The 16,637-nt window shown below is 42.5% G+C and overlaps 1 protein-coding gene and 1 long non-coding RNA gene across 3 annotated transcripts in view; one reads left to right on the top strand and one right to left on the bottom strand.

Annotated features, from left to right (window-relative positions):
- The window catches only part of LOC135528565 (TOX high mobility group box family member 2-like), a 128,066-nt gene extending 117,019 nt beyond the window's left edge, over positions 1-11,047 (top strand). For both annotated transcript variants that reach the window (XM_064957738.1, XM_064957736.1), the window contains 3 exons: positions 1,922-2,293; positions 2,491-2,627; positions 9,578-11,047. In XM_064957738.1, coding sequence (XP_064813810.1) covers positions 1,922-2,293; positions 2,491-2,627; positions 9,578-9,620 — 552 coding nt within the window. In that variant the 3' untranslated portion in view covers positions 9,621-11,047. The remainder of the gene's footprint in view (positions 1-1,921; positions 2,294-2,490; positions 2,628-9,577) is intronic.
- Positions 11,048-12,246: 1,199 nt separating this feature from the next.
- Positions 12,247-13,598, bottom strand: LOC135527600 (uncharacterized). The gene is made up of 4 exons (XR_010453462.1): positions 13,510-13,598; positions 13,193-13,302; positions 12,441-12,555; positions 12,247-12,337 (listed from the first exon to the last, which is right to left on the bottom strand). It is a non-coding gene; the product is annotated as an uncharacterized LOC135527600 (long non-coding RNA).
- Positions 13,599-16,637: the final 3,039 nt, after the last annotated feature.

The raw sequence follows: 16,637 nt of genomic DNA, 5'->3' as shown, positions 1-16,637 counted from the left end.
AATCCGTTGCTGAAAATCTGGGTGTTGCTACGGGGTTCCTGAATGAGCTATCGGACGAAAGCTTTAGGGTCCATCTCTATGGGCCAAGGCGGTTTCAATGCACCTAGACTTATCTAAATGTCGTCATTTTCACAATGGTCAGAATTAATTGAAGTCATTGCAAATGTACGAGGCTGTTTCTCAGCCTGAGAACCTTCTAGAGCCACATAACTCACCATGCACTATAGACTTAAGCTCCGGAATATGTATATAACGTTTCAGAGCTCTAGGTCTGACGGTTCTTTGATAGTTCAAACGCAGATAACTATTGCAGGCTCTGTGTGTATGTAAGCCTCAGACTGTGTCACTCACCATTGACTGTGTATGTGTGAGTTCAGAAAATCACAGAAATCACGTAGAGCTCCGAAACCCACCTTAACAGATTCGTCTGAACACGCCGCAAGTGGATCTATAATTTTTTCTCTAAAAATGTCTTTATGTCACGCCTTGGTCTTAGTATTTTGTGTTTTAGTTAATTAGTTGGTCAGGCCAGGGTGTGACATGGGTTTATGTTTGTTGTATTTCTTAGTGGGGTTTTTTAGTTATTGGGATTGTGGCTGATTAGGGGTGTGTGTTGCATAGGTTTGGCTGCCTGAGGCGGTTCTCAATCAGAGTCAGGTGATTATCGTTGTCTCTGATTGGGAACCGTATTTAGGTAGCCTGGGTTTCACTTTGTATTTTGTGGGTGATTGTTCCTGTCTCTGTGTAGTGTTCACCAGATAGGCTGTAATAGGTTTCACGTTCCGTTTTGTTGTTTTTGTATTTATAAGTTATTTTGTGTATCGTCATTTGTTCCATTAAAGAACATGAGTAACCAACACGCTGCATTTCGGTCCGACTTTCTTTCGACAAACGAAGAACGCCGTTACACTTTAACCATCACCAATTGTACATTGTGCGATTTTCCCATAAATTACTGGCTAGTTCTTTTTTTCCTTACACCTTAAGTTCATGTACTTTGACGTGAAGTGGTCAAAATAGCTCTCTATTATCGTTTTTGATCTTGAATCCAAGAAAATGGGCCTTACCTCAAAAAGCATTGAGGCCTCGACATTGAGGCCTCTTGTTTCTGGGCTAAAAGCCCATTTGGCCAAACCCGTGCTCACCGAGTTTTGTCTTCAAAGTCTTTCCATTTAGTAGACTTGTATTTGTTGTAAAACTTTTGGCTTCAAACTGATAGTTGGAAGAGTTGCAGAGTTAATTGAAAATAATGCCATTGTTGATTAGATGCCCTTTTCATTAATTAGGCTAGTTTCTCTATCTACTAGAAATTAATGGACAATATGGACACAGATATAACAAATGAATCCTATATATATATAATTACTTTTTATGAAGTTATTCAAGCATAAATTACGAAAGTTCCGATAGATTGCCATAGATTTTCTGTTAATTACCAAAATTACTGAAGATACCTGTAACTATGGTAAACCTTTAGCTTTGCAACCCTGTGCATCACACATGACCCAGCACTAGTTGGTCGCATTCATTTGGCACAACACGGAAATGGTTCGTAATAGGGAGAGACTATCTGAACTTGTCCAAAAAGAAAAACTTGTTTTCGTTCAACCTTTTGAAACATTTGCTGCGGTGTGTCCTTATGAATAAATCAAATCAAATCAAAGTGTATTTGTCACGTGCGCCGAATACAACAGGTGTAGACAGTGAAATGCTTACTTACAGGCTCTAACCAATAGTGCAAAAAAGGTATTGGGTGAACAATAGGTAGGTAAAGAAATAAAACAACAGTAAAAAGACAGGCTATATACAGCAGCGAGTATATGAAATCGCAACAAAAAATTGAGAGTTTTTACACCTTTTACAAAATATCCTAACCTTCCTACTTCCTACATCCTCTTTGTTTTGTATTTCTCCCCTCCAGCCCTACAATGACCCTGTCGAACCAAAAAGCTCCCAAAGCAGCCAGCCCTCACACATGCTGCCCCCCAAGCAGCCCCTGTACAGTGTGCCCCCGCAGGCCTCCTCCCCCTACGGTCTGGGCCCCGGCTCCTTCCCCTTGTCGGACCTGCAGAGCTTCGCCGGTCCGCCCCACCACGCCCTGGCCCGGACCCTCAGCCAATCCCAGATGCTGCCTCCCAGCATGAGTGCCTCACCCCCCTCCCCCTTCCAGATCAGCCCACCCCTCCACCCCTCCCAGCTCGCCCTGCACCAGAGTTCCCTGCGCATGCAGCAGGTTCAGTCGCACTCAATGGGGCTCCAGGGGTCTCTGCACTCACCTCCTCTCAGCCAACAGGTTAGTCTAATCTCTGTTCTCCAGCATTCAGCCCTGCTTGGCCATTCAGAGTTGTGGGGAAACAAGTTGAGCATTGACCCTATTGCCTGCAGTAGACGCGAACGTCATGATACTGGGAAGCCCACCAACCAAATTGGAGCATTTGAAGTGGTAGCATTTTTTAACAGAGCACTCCTCTGTTTTCTCTTCTGCTCTAGGGTTTCTCTCACATTCAGGATTACCAGAACAGTGTGGGGGGGTCCCAGTCCCCGGGGGCGCCCAACCCAGGGCATGGACAGAACCCAGACTGGGATGGCGAGTACTGCAACCGGGACTGTGGGCCCAACCATTGCAGGTGAGCATGCCCTGATACCCTACTGGGACGAGTAACAGTCTTATCAACATTCCTTTGCCAGAGTGAGGCTGAGGGTGTCTTAAAATGGACACTGTGCTGTTTATTCAAAAGCCACAGTAGTGAAATAACACTTTTCCCTACACTGTGAGAAAGTGTGACTCACAGTTGCTATTCTGATGAAATCAACAATATGTTTTACCGCTTTGGTGCAATATTCACAAGTTTATGGTAACTCTTAGTGCAAAACTCAAAACAGATCATCAAAAAGGCATTTGTTTCAAAACTCTAAGCACCAAAACATAATAAACCCACTTTTTCACCAAACGTACTCAGTGTTTCACATACATGTTTCATGTTGCAATACATTTTTTTATATAAAGTAATTGCCTTTCACAATGCAATACTCACAATACTTTTGTTATGATTCTCTCATCTTTTGTTAAAAGTAATTTTACCAATACTAAATCCGACTTAATTGATGATCACTTAAACATTTGGTAACCTAGAGATTTTACATGTAAACTGGTTTGTCTACTACAGATTTTTGAGAACTACATAATGAACATTTATGTCTGTAAAGTAGAAACGTAGAAAGTTGTATATACTCGATTGCACTACTATGATGATGATAATTATGATTTTACTTCACAGTACATTTTTTAAAATCTGATATTGACAAAATCAGAGATGTATTGTATGTAACAAATCAATTCAAAGTTTATTGGTTGTGTATACATATTAGCAGATGTTAGCAGGTGCAGCTAAATGCTTGTGTTTTTATCTCCTACAGTGCATTAATACAATATCAATACAATACAATACGCAAATAATCCATAAAATCCAAAACAGTTAACATGAATCCAAAATTAAGTTGCTTGATGGGATGGGGGGTTCACACTGCTTTACTAAAATTGTATTGGCCATTACAGTACTGTAATACCATAATGTACTGTATACCATTTGCGTAGCAGATACTGTTGTCCAATGTGACAACAGTTCACGCAGTGGGTTATGTGACCCCAGTGGAAATCGAACTAAAAACTCTGGTGTTGCTAGTGCCATGTGCCTATGAACTGAGCCATGTACAGGATCACTATAATAATTATGTACATTACAATACTTTAAAATACAGTACATGATGGAAGATGTATGATTGCCATCCCCATGAGCGTAACACCCTCCTTCAGGCCATGGATGAGGCATGCAATAAGTTTTTAGCTCCTACAGTGCAGTAATACAATATCAATACAATACACAAATAATCCATAAAGTCCAAAACAGTAAACATGTATCCAAAGTGAAGGTGCTTGATGGGTTGAGGGGGTTCACACTGCTTTAGAAGGCCAGCATCCCGGAATCGCCTCTTCACTGTCGATGTTGAGACTGGTGTTTTGCGAGTACTATTTAATGAAGCTGCCATTTGAGGACTTGTGAGGCGTCTGTTTTTCAAACTAGACACTAATGTACTTGTCCTCTTACTCAGTTGTGAACCGGGGCCTCCCACTCCTCTTTCTATTCTGATTAGTGCCAGTTTGCGCTGTTCTGTTAGAGCCAGTTTGCGCTGTTGTACGAGATCTTCAGTTTCTTGGCAATTTCTTGCATGGAAATTTCATTTCTCAGAACAAGAATTAACTGATGAGTTTCAGAAAAAAGGGTATTTGTTTCTGGCCATTTTGAGCCTGTAATCGAACTCACAAATGCTGATGCTCCAGATACTCAACTAGTCTAAAGAAGGCCAGGTTTATTGCTTCTTTAATCAGAACAACAGTTTTCAGCTGTGCTAACATAATTGCAGAAGGGGTTTCTAATAACTAACTAGCTTTTTAAAATGATAAACTTGGATTAGCTAACACAACGTGTCATTGGAACACAGGAGTGATGGTTTCTGATGATGGGCCTCTGTAGATATTCCAGCTACTATTGTCATTTACAACATTAACAATGTCTACACTGTATTTCTGATCAATTTGATGTTATTTTAATGGACAATAAAATGTACTTTTCTTTAAAAAACAAGGATATTTCAAAGTGACCCAAACTTTTGAACAAAATATTACATTTTTTGCTGTTGGATTAACTGGTTGTTAAAATAACTCAATTGAGAAGGTATCATTATGTTGTGTTTTGGTGATTAAACCAATGTATTCATTATATTTCAGAATAAACATATTTTGGATCAATGGTTGTGTCGTGAAAGATGTCTACATACAAATTAATTTCCAATGAAAGGTTTTAAATGTAAGACTGACTGCGTTTACAAGTGTTACCAGTTTGGAGTTGTGTACTACTTTGAAAATTCACAACATACAGTGCCTTGCGAAAGTATTCGGCCCCCTTGAACTTTGCGACCTTTTGCCACATTTCAGGCTTCAAACATGAAGATATAAAACTGTATTTTTTTGTGAAGAATCAACAACAAGTGGGACACAATCATGAAGTGGACATTTATTGGATATTTCAAACTTTTTTAACAAATCAAAAACTGAAAAATTGGGAGTGCAAAATTATTCAGCCCCCTTAAGTTAATACTTTGTAGCGCCACCTTTTGCTGCGATTACAGCTGTAAGTCACTTGGGGTATGTCTCTATCAGATTTGCACATCGAGAGACTGAATTTTTTTCCCATTCCTCCTTGCAAAACAGCTCGAGCTCAGTGAGGTTGGATGGAGAGCATTTGTGAACAGCAGTTTTCAGTTCTTTCCACAGATTCTCGATTGGATTCAGGTCTGGACTTTGACTTGGCCATTCTAACATCTGGATATGTTTATTATTGAACCATTCCATTGTAGATTTTGCTTTATGTTTTGGATCATTGTCTTATTGGAAGACAAATCTCCGTCCCAGTCTCAGGTCTTTTGCAGACTCCATCAGGTTTTCTTCCAGAATGGTCCTGTATTTGGCTCCATCCATCTTCCCATCAATTTTAACAATCTTCCCTGTCCCTGCTGAAAAAAAGCAGGCCCAAAACATGATGCTGCCACCACCATGTTTGACAGTGGGGATGGTGTGTTCAGGGTGATGAGCTGTGTTGCTTTTACGCCAAACATAACGTTTTGCATTGATGGCAAAAAGTTCAATTTTGGTTTCGTCTGACCAGAGCACCTTCTTCCACATGTTTGGTGTGTCTCCCAGGTGGCTTGTGGCAAACTTTAAACAAAACCTTTTATGGATATCTTTAAGAAATGGCTTTCTTCTTGCCACTCGTCCATAAAGGCCAGATTTGGTCTCCCACCTCAGCTGTAGATCTCTGCAGTTCATCCAGATGGGCCTCTTGGCTGCATTTTGATCAGTCTTCTCCTTGTATGAGCTGAAAGTTTAGAGGGACGGCCAGGTCTTGGTAGATTTGCAGTGGTCTGATACTCCTTCCATTTCAATATTATCGCTTGCACAGTGCTCCTTGGGATGTTTAAAGTTTGGGAAATCTTTTTGTATCCAAATCCGGCTTTAAACTTCTTCACAACAGTATCTCAGACCTGCCTGGTGTGTTCCTTGTTCTTCATGATGCTCTCTGCGCTTTTAACAGACCTCTGAGACTATCACAGTGCAGGTGCATTTATACGGAGACTTGATTACACACAGGTGGATTGTATTTGTCATTTAGGTCAACATTGGATCATTCAGAGATCCTCACTTGTAACGGGTTTCTTCCAACTCCTCCTCTGACGAAGAGGTGGAACAAGGATCGGACCAAAATGCAACGTGGTTCGTTTGATACATCTTTAATGATGAAGAACACGAACAATACAAAACAACAAACGTCGAAAACCGAAACAGCCCTGACAGTTGCAACAAACACAGAGACAGGAACAATCACCCACAAACACACAGTGAAACCCAGGCTACTTAAATATGGTTCCCAATCAGAGACAACGATAATCACCTGACTCTGATTGAGAACCGCCTCAGGCAGCCATAGACCAATCTGTACACCCCACACAACCCCAAGACGAAACACACTACAAATAAACCCATGTCACACCCTGGCCTGACTCAATAAATGAAGATAACATAATAAATATAGACCAGGGTGTGACAGAACCCCCCCCCCCCCACCCTAAGGTGCGGACTCCCGGACGCACATCAAAACAATAGGGAGGGTCCGGGTCGGCGTCTGTCCATGGTGGCGGCTCCGGCTCGGGACGTGGAACCCACACTATGAATGTCTTAGTCCCCCCTCCTCGTGTCCTAGGATTGTCCACCCTCGCCGCCGACCATGGCCTAGTAGTCCTCACCCAGAACCCCACTGGACTGAGGGGCAGCTCGGGACAGAGGGGAAGCTCGGGACAGAGGGGCAGCTCGGGACAGAGGGGCAGCTCGGGACAGAGGGGCAGCTCGGGACAGAGGGGCAGCTCGTGACAGAGGGGCAGCTCGGGTCAGAGGGGCAGCTCGGGACAGAGGAAGCCCAGCACTGAGAGGAAGCCCAGCACTGAGAGGAAGCCCAGCCAGGTAGTTGAATACTGTAGATCCTGGCTGGCTGGCAGTTCTGGCAGATCCTGGCTGACTGGCGGATCTGGAAGAGTCTGGTTGACTAGCGGATCTGGAAGAGTCTGGTTGACTAGCAGATCTGGAAGAGTCTGGTTGACTAGCAGATCTGGAAGAGTCTGGTTGACTGGCAGATCTGGAAGAGTCTGGCTGACTGGCAGATCTGGAAGAGTCTGGCTGACTGGCAGATCTGGAAGAGTCTGGCTGACTGGCAGATCTGGAAGAGTCTGGCTGATTCATGCTGAATGGCAGCTCTGGCGGCTTCTTGCAGACTGACAGCTCTGGCTGCTCCATGCAGACTAGCAGCTCTGGCAGCTCCTTGCAGACTGGCAGCTCCTTGCAGACTAGTAGCTCCTTGCAGACTGGCAGCTCCATGCAGACTGGCAGCTCCATGCAGACTGGCAGCTCTGGCTGCTCCAAGCAGACTGACAGCTCTGGCTGCTCCATGCAGACTGACAGCTCCATGCAGACTGGCAGCTCTGGCTGCTCCATGCAGACTGACAGCTCTGGCTGCTCTAAACGGGCAGGAGACTCTGGCAACGCTGTAGAGGCGGAAGGCTCTGGCAGCGCTAAACAGGCGGGAGACTCCGGCAGCGCAGGAGAGGAGGAAGGCTCCGGCAGCGCTAAACAGGCGGGAGACTCCAACAGCGCTGTAGAGGAGGAAGGCTTCGACAGCGCTGAACAGGCGGGAGGCTCCGGCAGCGCAGGATAGGCGAGGCTCACTGTAGGCCTGATGCGTGGTGCTGGCACTGATGGTACTGGGCCGAGGACACGCACAGGAAGCCTGGTGCGGGGAGCTGCCACCGGAGGACTGGTGTGTGGAGGTGGCACAGGAGGGGCTAGACCGTGAAGGCGTACTGGAGATCTTGAGAGCAGTGTTGGCACAGGACGTGCAAGGCTAGGGATGTGCACAGGATGCCTGGTGCGTGAGGCTGGCACCAACTTCACCAGCCGACTAACACACACGAGTATGGAGCGCTGACCCAGGTGCCATCAAATCCCTGACACGTTCCGTCGGGCGAATTCCATGCAAAAAGCACCAACACAGCAACTCCCTCATTTCTCTCTCCTCCAATTTCCCCATTAACTCCTTCACAGTCTCTGCTTCGCTCACCTCCAACACCGGTTCTGGTCTCCTCCTTGGCTCCTTACAATAAACAGGGAGAGTGGGCTCAGGTCTGACTCCTGACTCTGCCACACTCTCCCTGAGCCACCCCCAAGAAATTTTTGGGGCTGACTCTCGGGCTTCCATCCACGTCGCCGCGCTGCCTCCTCATACCAGCGCCTCTCAGCTCTCGCCGCCTCCAGTTCTTCTTTGGGGCGGCGATATTCTCCAGGCTGATCCCAGGGTCCTTCTCCGAACAATTTCTCCTCCCAAGTCCAGAAGTCCTGTGATCGCTGTTGCTGCCTTTGTTGCTTCTCCTGTGGCTCCTGCCTGTTGACACGTTGCTTGGTCCTTTTGTGGTGGGTGATTCTGTAACGGGTTTCTTCCAACTCCTCCTCTGACGAAGAGGTGGAACAAGGATCGGACCAAAATGCAACGTGGTTAGTTCGATACATCTTTAATGATGAAGAACACGAACAATACAAAACAACAAACGTCGAAAACCGAAACAGCCCTGACTGGTGCAACAAACACAGAGACAGGAACAATCACCCACAAACACACAGTGAAACCCAGGCTACCTAAATATCGTTCCCAATCAGAGACAACGATAATCACCTGACTCTGATTGAGAACCGCCTCAGGCAGCCATAGACCAATGTGTACACCCCACACAACCCCAAGACGAAACACACTACAAATAAACCCATGTCACACCCTGGCCTGACTCAATAAATGAAGATAACATAATAAATATAGACCAGGGCGTGACATCACTGAACTTCTGGAGAGAGGTTGCTGCACTGAAAGTATAGGGGCTGAATAATTTTGCACGCCCAATTTTTCAGTTTTTCATTTGTTAAAAAAGTTTGAAATATCCAATAAATGTCGTTCCACTTCATGATTGTGTCCCACTTGTTGTTGATTCTTCACAAAAAAATACAGTTTTATATCTTTATGTTTGAAGCCTGAAATGTGGCAAAAGGTTGCAAAGTTCAAGGGAGCCGAATACTTTCGCAAGGCACTGTACTTTTGAAAAAAAAGTAGCTCCGTATTTTACTTAATAATTACAGCACTGACCGGCAACAGTTTGTCCTACTGAAAAACCACTGGTGAGGGTGTGTGGATGTCACACAAGGTGTCCTTCAGGAGTCAATATTGAATCCACTCCTCTTCACAATTTACCTCCCACCTTTGGACAAGATCATGCAACATCACTGTGTTCATTCACTTCCACCTCTATGCTTCCACTGCTATGCACAGCTCTCCTTCTCAGCCAAATAAATAGTACTGAATAGAATAAATATATGTTTTTTGAGTGGCATTCAATTCATTGGATTTTGACGCCATCTTCTCTTCATCAGCAGTGGCATGGGAGCTCGGGACAAGCCTCTCTACCTCACTTGAAGCTGACGGACCTCCAAAAGTCAAGACTCCAGGGAGTTTACAAATGTTCATTAACAACAACGTCAATGTATCTTTCTCCTCCTTGTTTTTTTCTGAAGGATTTTCAAAATCCCAAAGACTGCTACTACTTCACATATTTGCCAAGCACTTAGACTGGACAGGAGCCTTGCTTCTTTTTTCCATGAATGTTCCATTTTGTGGGGGGTTAAGCTTCAAGCTCACGTCAACATACTGTACACGAAGACTAAAAACATCTTCTGCCTTTGTTTTGACATTTTCAAAGTGTTTAATTTTTCTCCTATTTTGCTTTTCCTTTCATCTTACTCAGTTTTGCCATGTACTGCCCAACAATACTGTAAGCATATTCATTGTAGGGGTCTAGGTTGAGATTCAGGACCCTAGAACCTAGTCACCTCACTAAGAGAGGATACAACTATTTCAGCAAAGACACACCCCATAAAATAAAGCAAAAACACAAAGTGAAATTAGAAAAAGACAACATCCTTACGTCATCCCAGCTCCAAATAAGAGCTTCCCCCTTTTTTTCAAAGTGATTGTAAATATCTACCAAGATGGAACCTGCCCCCCAAAGCCTAGACGTGTGTATCTAACCACAATCCCTTGCTTTTTTTTTTACATTATTTTGTTTGGTTATGTGATTTTTGTGCGTGCTGGATTCAGTGAGGGAACACACACACTAAATCTTGTGTTAAAGCTCTGTTCACTGGTCTTGCTACTTTCTAGCCTGTCCTCAGGATGTGACTGGACCGAAGAGGTCAATGGTGAAACCTCTTCCTTAGTTTAAACCTCTCCTGGTCCAGCGGACGACACCCCCCCCACTCCCCAGCACCACTTGTATAGGTGAAATAAAAAAAATGTTGCTAAATGTGAAATGTTACTAAAGATAAAATCATAACAGTGGGTTTTAAAGTTTTTGACTAGTTTTATTAGGTGTTTTAGAAATTGTGTTGAATTCATCTTTACACTTTTTTGTGAAAAAATGTCATTCTTTAAAATTTTGTTTTTCACTATAGCGCAATTTAAGTTTATAAGGAATGGTCACTGGTAGATATTTCATTTGTGTACAAACCTGCAAAATGTACTTTTAATTGTAAAGCCAGCAATGAAAGAACCCATTTAGTTTTGTTGAATAACATGTTTATGGACGCAATATGGTCATTCTATTTAATTCGATTGACTGGTTTCACATATTTATGAATGATATGAAGTAACGTTTTGGCTTGTTTTCATCAGGGTGCATTATTATTATTATTATTATTATTAAATTCCATGGTAATTTGAATAATTATTATTTGTACATCACTTCTTGCTGGTGCATTGGCTTTTTGCCAGCATTTGGTTCATTTCGTGTGGTGATTCTTTTTTTGTTTTCTTTTGTCAGTAATAAAATGTAAGTGGAAAATAAACTCTCTGTCTCTGTTTATTTTGACTTGTTCTTAGGGGGTTTATCACTTTTATATGGTGAGGCTAGCGAGTGGACGGCTACTTCCTCTCAAGGCTTGGCTGCCTCACGTAATAGGCTGAGTCCAAATTCTTCACCCTGCTTGAAAACTGCATTTACACACTTTCTCTCAAGAATTTCACAATGGTGGAAACTTCTTACAACCAATTCTTAAAGTATACCAATCATGTACAGTTTTATGTGCATACTGTATATCGGATATTTAGCTACTAGTTGGCTGAAGCAATGTAGATATATTTGTTCACACAACATGTTTTCATTTTCATCAGGTTAGACTATGAAGATGAAAAGACTATGAGAGTTAATGCAGTGTGCGCTGTACTGCTAGGCCTACCTGAAAATGAACAAAAAAACACTTCTGAATTTCACAGATGGATTAGAGGTAGAATTTTCTCCCTCTTCTCTTCTCTCTCCCTCTCTTTCTCTCCCTCTCTTTCTCTCGCTCGCTCGCTCTCTCTCTCTCTCTCTCTCTCTCTCTCTCACTCACTCACTCACTCACTCACTCACTCACTCACTCACTCACTCACTCACTCACTCACTCACTCACTCACTCACTCACTCACTCACTCACTCACTCACTCACTCACTCACTCACTCACACATGGCTTGTAACTACAAAACATGATAATACAGTGCCCTCTAGTGTTAGCGTGAAACATGTTCTTAAACAATAACTGCTGTAAAACATATGTTTTCGAATCCTTAACAGGGACAATTCGATTTCACTAGAAATTGATCCCAAAATGCTAATGTTGTTAATTGTTGTCAGAGACTAAAGTGTGGATTGCAGTCACTCCTTGTCCATAGACCGCTTTCAAGGTAAGTAAACAAATATCTAAATATGGAAAATCTCTGAACTATCCTTTTAATCGTGTCTGACAACATGTCTGTATAAAAAAGAAAGCAGCGAATATCATGCATTTCTTAGTAGTTACATCAAAAAACATTTAGCATTAAAGGCAGAATTAAGGAAATACTAATGATGAAAAAATATAATTACATTTCATTTCAGTCATGAATCATCACGTAGTTCAGACGACAGCAGTGATGCTGTTAAAAGATTCTGAATAACACTGAATGAAAACATGTTTACTATACAGTATCAGGTATATGGACTACATAAAGTTTCATTTTTTGTTCCCGTTGAAGTTTCTCAGGATTTATTGACAGATTATTTTAACACACACAAAATAATATTTGTTTCTACATATTTCATCATTCCAGCGTTTCTCACCTATAGGGGAAACAAGGATAAAAAATCACATCTCCAATTGAAATTGATTGATTTTTAAGGTGAGGTGAGTGATTAAGATCAAATGACAGTAGGTTTAATGTACCTCCAGAGTTCATCATCATGCAAGGCTCCCGCTTGCCATTGTAATTGTTGGGTTCTCCTGGGTGCCAGCTAGTGTAATCCAAACTTCACCCTTCACTCCAAAGCCACACCCGGTTCTGAAGGAAACATTTAATTTATTCACCCAGAGCGGATGGGAATCTCTTTAAAGCCACAAAATTAGGCTCCGTACACACTCAAGTTGTACAGCTGATGTACAATGCATTTGGCATACAATTGTGATACAATTAAGAGTTTTTTGGAAACTACACAAGCTTTGTGAAGACACCAGATAATGGTTGTGTAATAATTTCTGTACATACAAACTCTATGTTGTATCACAAAAATGTCAGATGTATCACAACCAATGTGTCAAATGGGTTGTACATCATTTGGGTTGTACACACAACAACCTGCGTGTGTGGCTCTGTGCTAAGTATTCCCAAACCTACTGTATAGCTAGGTGTGGCGTAATTCATGGGCACTGTACATGAACATGGTCAAATCCTACGATACAAGCATAGGTTAAATCATTCGTATGTCGTCCAACTCTTGCACAAAGTGATGCTCTGCTGAACTGTGTACGGACGCAAGGTTTGCCCCAGAGTGCACGCAGTGTCGCTATAGGAAGGCTGAGAGAGAGAGTCAGTACTGATAAGCGAGTTTGTTACAAAACTGTATATTTTTTTAGACTCAATACAGAGTAGACAATGGAATCTTCCCGAGTGGAAGACGAGTTTTAAAATATCGGTGTACCTCTGCCTCAAGCCATGTCCTCTGCGTCCTGACAAACATAAAGCAGCGGGACCCATATCTGGTCCAGCTGGAAGGACATAACCTGCTCTGTGTCTTCACCTCCTCAGTCTCTGTAGGGAGGAAAGACACAGGCAGTGCGACATCACTCAATATAAACACCACACCTCATCATAGGTTACATAGCCTGGCTGAGACAGACTTCTTCTTAGGCTCGGATTCAATTCAAGACCCACTACAGAGAAGCGCACTGACTGCCGACGTTTACAGAGATCGCATTCATTGTAAATGCTGCGAATGTCAGTTCAAGCGTAAATTACCTTGAAAAGGCGTGTTGACGGTTGTCCAGTGCGAACCTCTATGACACGCCTGGGATTGAATCCCAGCCTTACTGTTAGATGAAACACCCATAGGAGGAATCTGTTTAAGGTTTGTCTGCAGTAAAGGGCTCTGTAACAGGGATATATCATATGTGATCAATTATGACGATTATGAAGTGTTAGCGAATTCAGTGAAGAGGTCAATTCAGACCTGTTACAGCAGGGGGTGATATACCACTTATCAAAAGGGAGGAGTTGTTCCCCATCATTGGCCTCCAGTAAGGGATCTGAAATAGCAAAAAGTCTTATCAGAATAATGATAGCATTTCCCAAATTCAAATGTTGACACACACACAATGAATCAATCATGTAAAGTGAAGCAGAAGGATGATCAACAACATCGCCATGATGATAGTCACCTGAGAGAGAGAGAGGGAGAGAGAGAGCGAGAGAGAGAGAGAGAGAGGGGGGGGGGAGAGGGAGAGAGAGAGAGAGAGAGAGAGAGAGAGAGAGAGAGAGAGAGTGAGAGAGAGAGAGTGAGAGAGGAAGAGAGAGTGAAAGCAAGTTGGACAGAGACAGGGGGCAAAGACAAATTCAGTGAGTAGTTCAGACGAGTAGCTGTAGTTGAATAGCATATATTTCAGAGTGAATCACAGGTAGTTTCTAATTTATCTTCAGGTAATCAGCTATATGTTCTGTTAAGCTGGAGAAAGAGGATAGCTTTATTAATACACCTGGCCACAAGGAAGCAACAATAATCTTCTGACAATAGTTAACTAATGCTGATTTGTTTATTGGGTAGCTATATTCCTGTAACACACGCATGAACAAACGCATGCACGTGCACACACCCATCGCAAGCACAAGCGAGCACACACACATTTCTTCTTTTTGTACTTACTTACCTGGCTGATAAACCGAGTCATTACAAGATTGTTGTTGGGTCTGTCAGAAGCAGTGAGTCGAGGAACTCGTTCGGATGATTAGTTAATTTATTACATTACAGGAAGAAAAACACATTTGAAAACGTTACACGTGCTATGATCAACAGGGAACCACCTCTGATGAACTTATGTGTTTCTTCACGTGATGTTCATAATGATGATGATCATGGTGGTAAAGAAGAAGAAGAAGAAGTGTCTCCTAACTCCCACTGTCTCAGTCCCCAGTGTATATGCTTCAATAGTCTATGTACCAGGGGCTAGGGTCAGTCTGTTACAGTATATCTGGTATAATTATCCTGTCTTATGTGGTGTCCTGTGTTATCTTCTGTCTCTCTACCGCACCTGCCATCTCGACCTCTGAATGCTCGGCTATTTACTCCTGAGGTTCTGACCTGTTGCACCCTCTATAACCACTGTGATTTTTATTTGATCCTGCTGGTCATCTTTGATCTGACCTTAATAGACATGTACCTAATCTCCATGTGGCACAGCCAGAACAGGACTGTTACATTTACATTACATTTAAGTCATTTAGCAGACGCTCTTATCCAGAGCGACTTACAAATTGGTGAATTCACCTTCTGACATCCAGTGGAACAGCCACTTTACAATAGTGCATCTAAATCATTTAAGGGGGGGGGGGGGGTGAGAAGGATTACTTTATCCTATCCTAGGTATTCCTGGTTCACCCCTCAGAGCCTGCTTCATCTCTAGGTTTCTTCCTAGGTTCCTGCCTTTCTAGGGAGTTTTTCCTAGCCACCGTGCTTCTAGATTTGCATTGCTTGCTCTTTTTGGTTTCTGTATAAGCACTTTGTGACAACTGCTGATGTAAAAAGGGCTTTATGAATACATTTGATTGACATTTGAAGAACAAGATGAACAAGAACAAGAACAAGAAGTAACAAGAAGAAGAAGAAGACAATAATGATCAGAAAATCAAAATACCATTGTTTGTTGTGCACAAGCACATTATAATCAATAACATTATGCCATAATGCCAATAAATAATCAAGTAAGACATTGGCAAAAAATTATTCTAATTAATCTGTGAATTTCTTACTCTTTGGCTAATGTAAATGTGATAGAAGACAACCAAAAGGCACAATGGTGCTTACTGTACTATTTCCCAAAGTTCACTGATTTGACCTTCCATTTGATTTTACTGCACCTTCCATTTTTGTTTTTACTTAAGTGCCAACTTTAGGGCCATGTTCACATCAGAACTGTTAACATCACATCTCATACAGAGGGATTAGCTAAACATAATTTTACGTTTATACATTTCCTATTTATAAAAAATTAATTCAAGGTCTAAAATCTTATACAAAAGAAATGACCGTTTGGGATGATGATTTGAAATAATGTCTTAAATAGAAAAGAAATTGAAGCCCGTTTTTTAAACTACAATTTCAATGGTGAGATGACAGTCAGAGACACCTCTGTTTGACAGATGTGTATATCGAGGTTTTTGTCATCATCAGCCCAACCAACAAGGAAGTATGGGTACAGTCTCTCAGTAAAGGTGTCTTTGTGAGCTTAGATGTGTGTCATATCTTTGGGGTCGTAAAATGACACCTCCCCACTGGATCTCACACTGGTCAGATCATCAGACACAGAGAGACAGGGGTTTTCAGTGTTAGGGTTCAGAATCACAGGAGTGTATTGGACCAACTCTTTCTTCTTCTCCCAGACTCTGAACTGCAGGTTTCCCAGGGGTTTGGTCACGTTGAGAAGCGCTCCTGAAACCAACTGTGGACCGGGGTGTGTGTTGTTCTGGGTGTGTTTGTAGCTCATGAGGAATGTAAGGTCGTCTTTCTACAGGTCTTGTTTCAGAGAGATCTGCTCCTGAATTCTCTCCATCTCGCTGACAATATTCTTCTCCTCTGCAGTTCTTCCTGCCTCAGCCCAGCCAGTCTGGCCTCCTCTTCCTCTCTAAGGAAATGGTGAAACTTCTCAAACTACTCTCTCTATCCGCCTCGCTATGTCTGCACATTGCTTCTTAATGTGGACCTCCATGTTTTAGTCATTTTCTTGATTATTTCAAAGACTCCCTGTTGGATTTCAGTCCTTCCTTTTAATCAAATGCAGTCTTTTTTATTTCCAGAACCTTTCCTAGAGTGTCTCTCTCTAACTTTATAGCGAGATCATTCTGGTCGATCTTCCTCAGAATTTTCAGTGAGATCT

The sequence above is a fragment of the Oncorhynchus masou genome, chromosome 33 (assembly GCF_036934945.1).
Source record: "Oncorhynchus masou masou isolate Uvic2021 chromosome 33, UVic_Omas_1.1, whole genome shotgun sequence".
NCBI lineage: Eukaryota > Metazoa > Chordata > Actinopteri > Salmoniformes > Salmonidae > Oncorhynchus > Oncorhynchus masou.
This window is presented reverse-complemented; position numbering and strand designations above follow the sequence as displayed.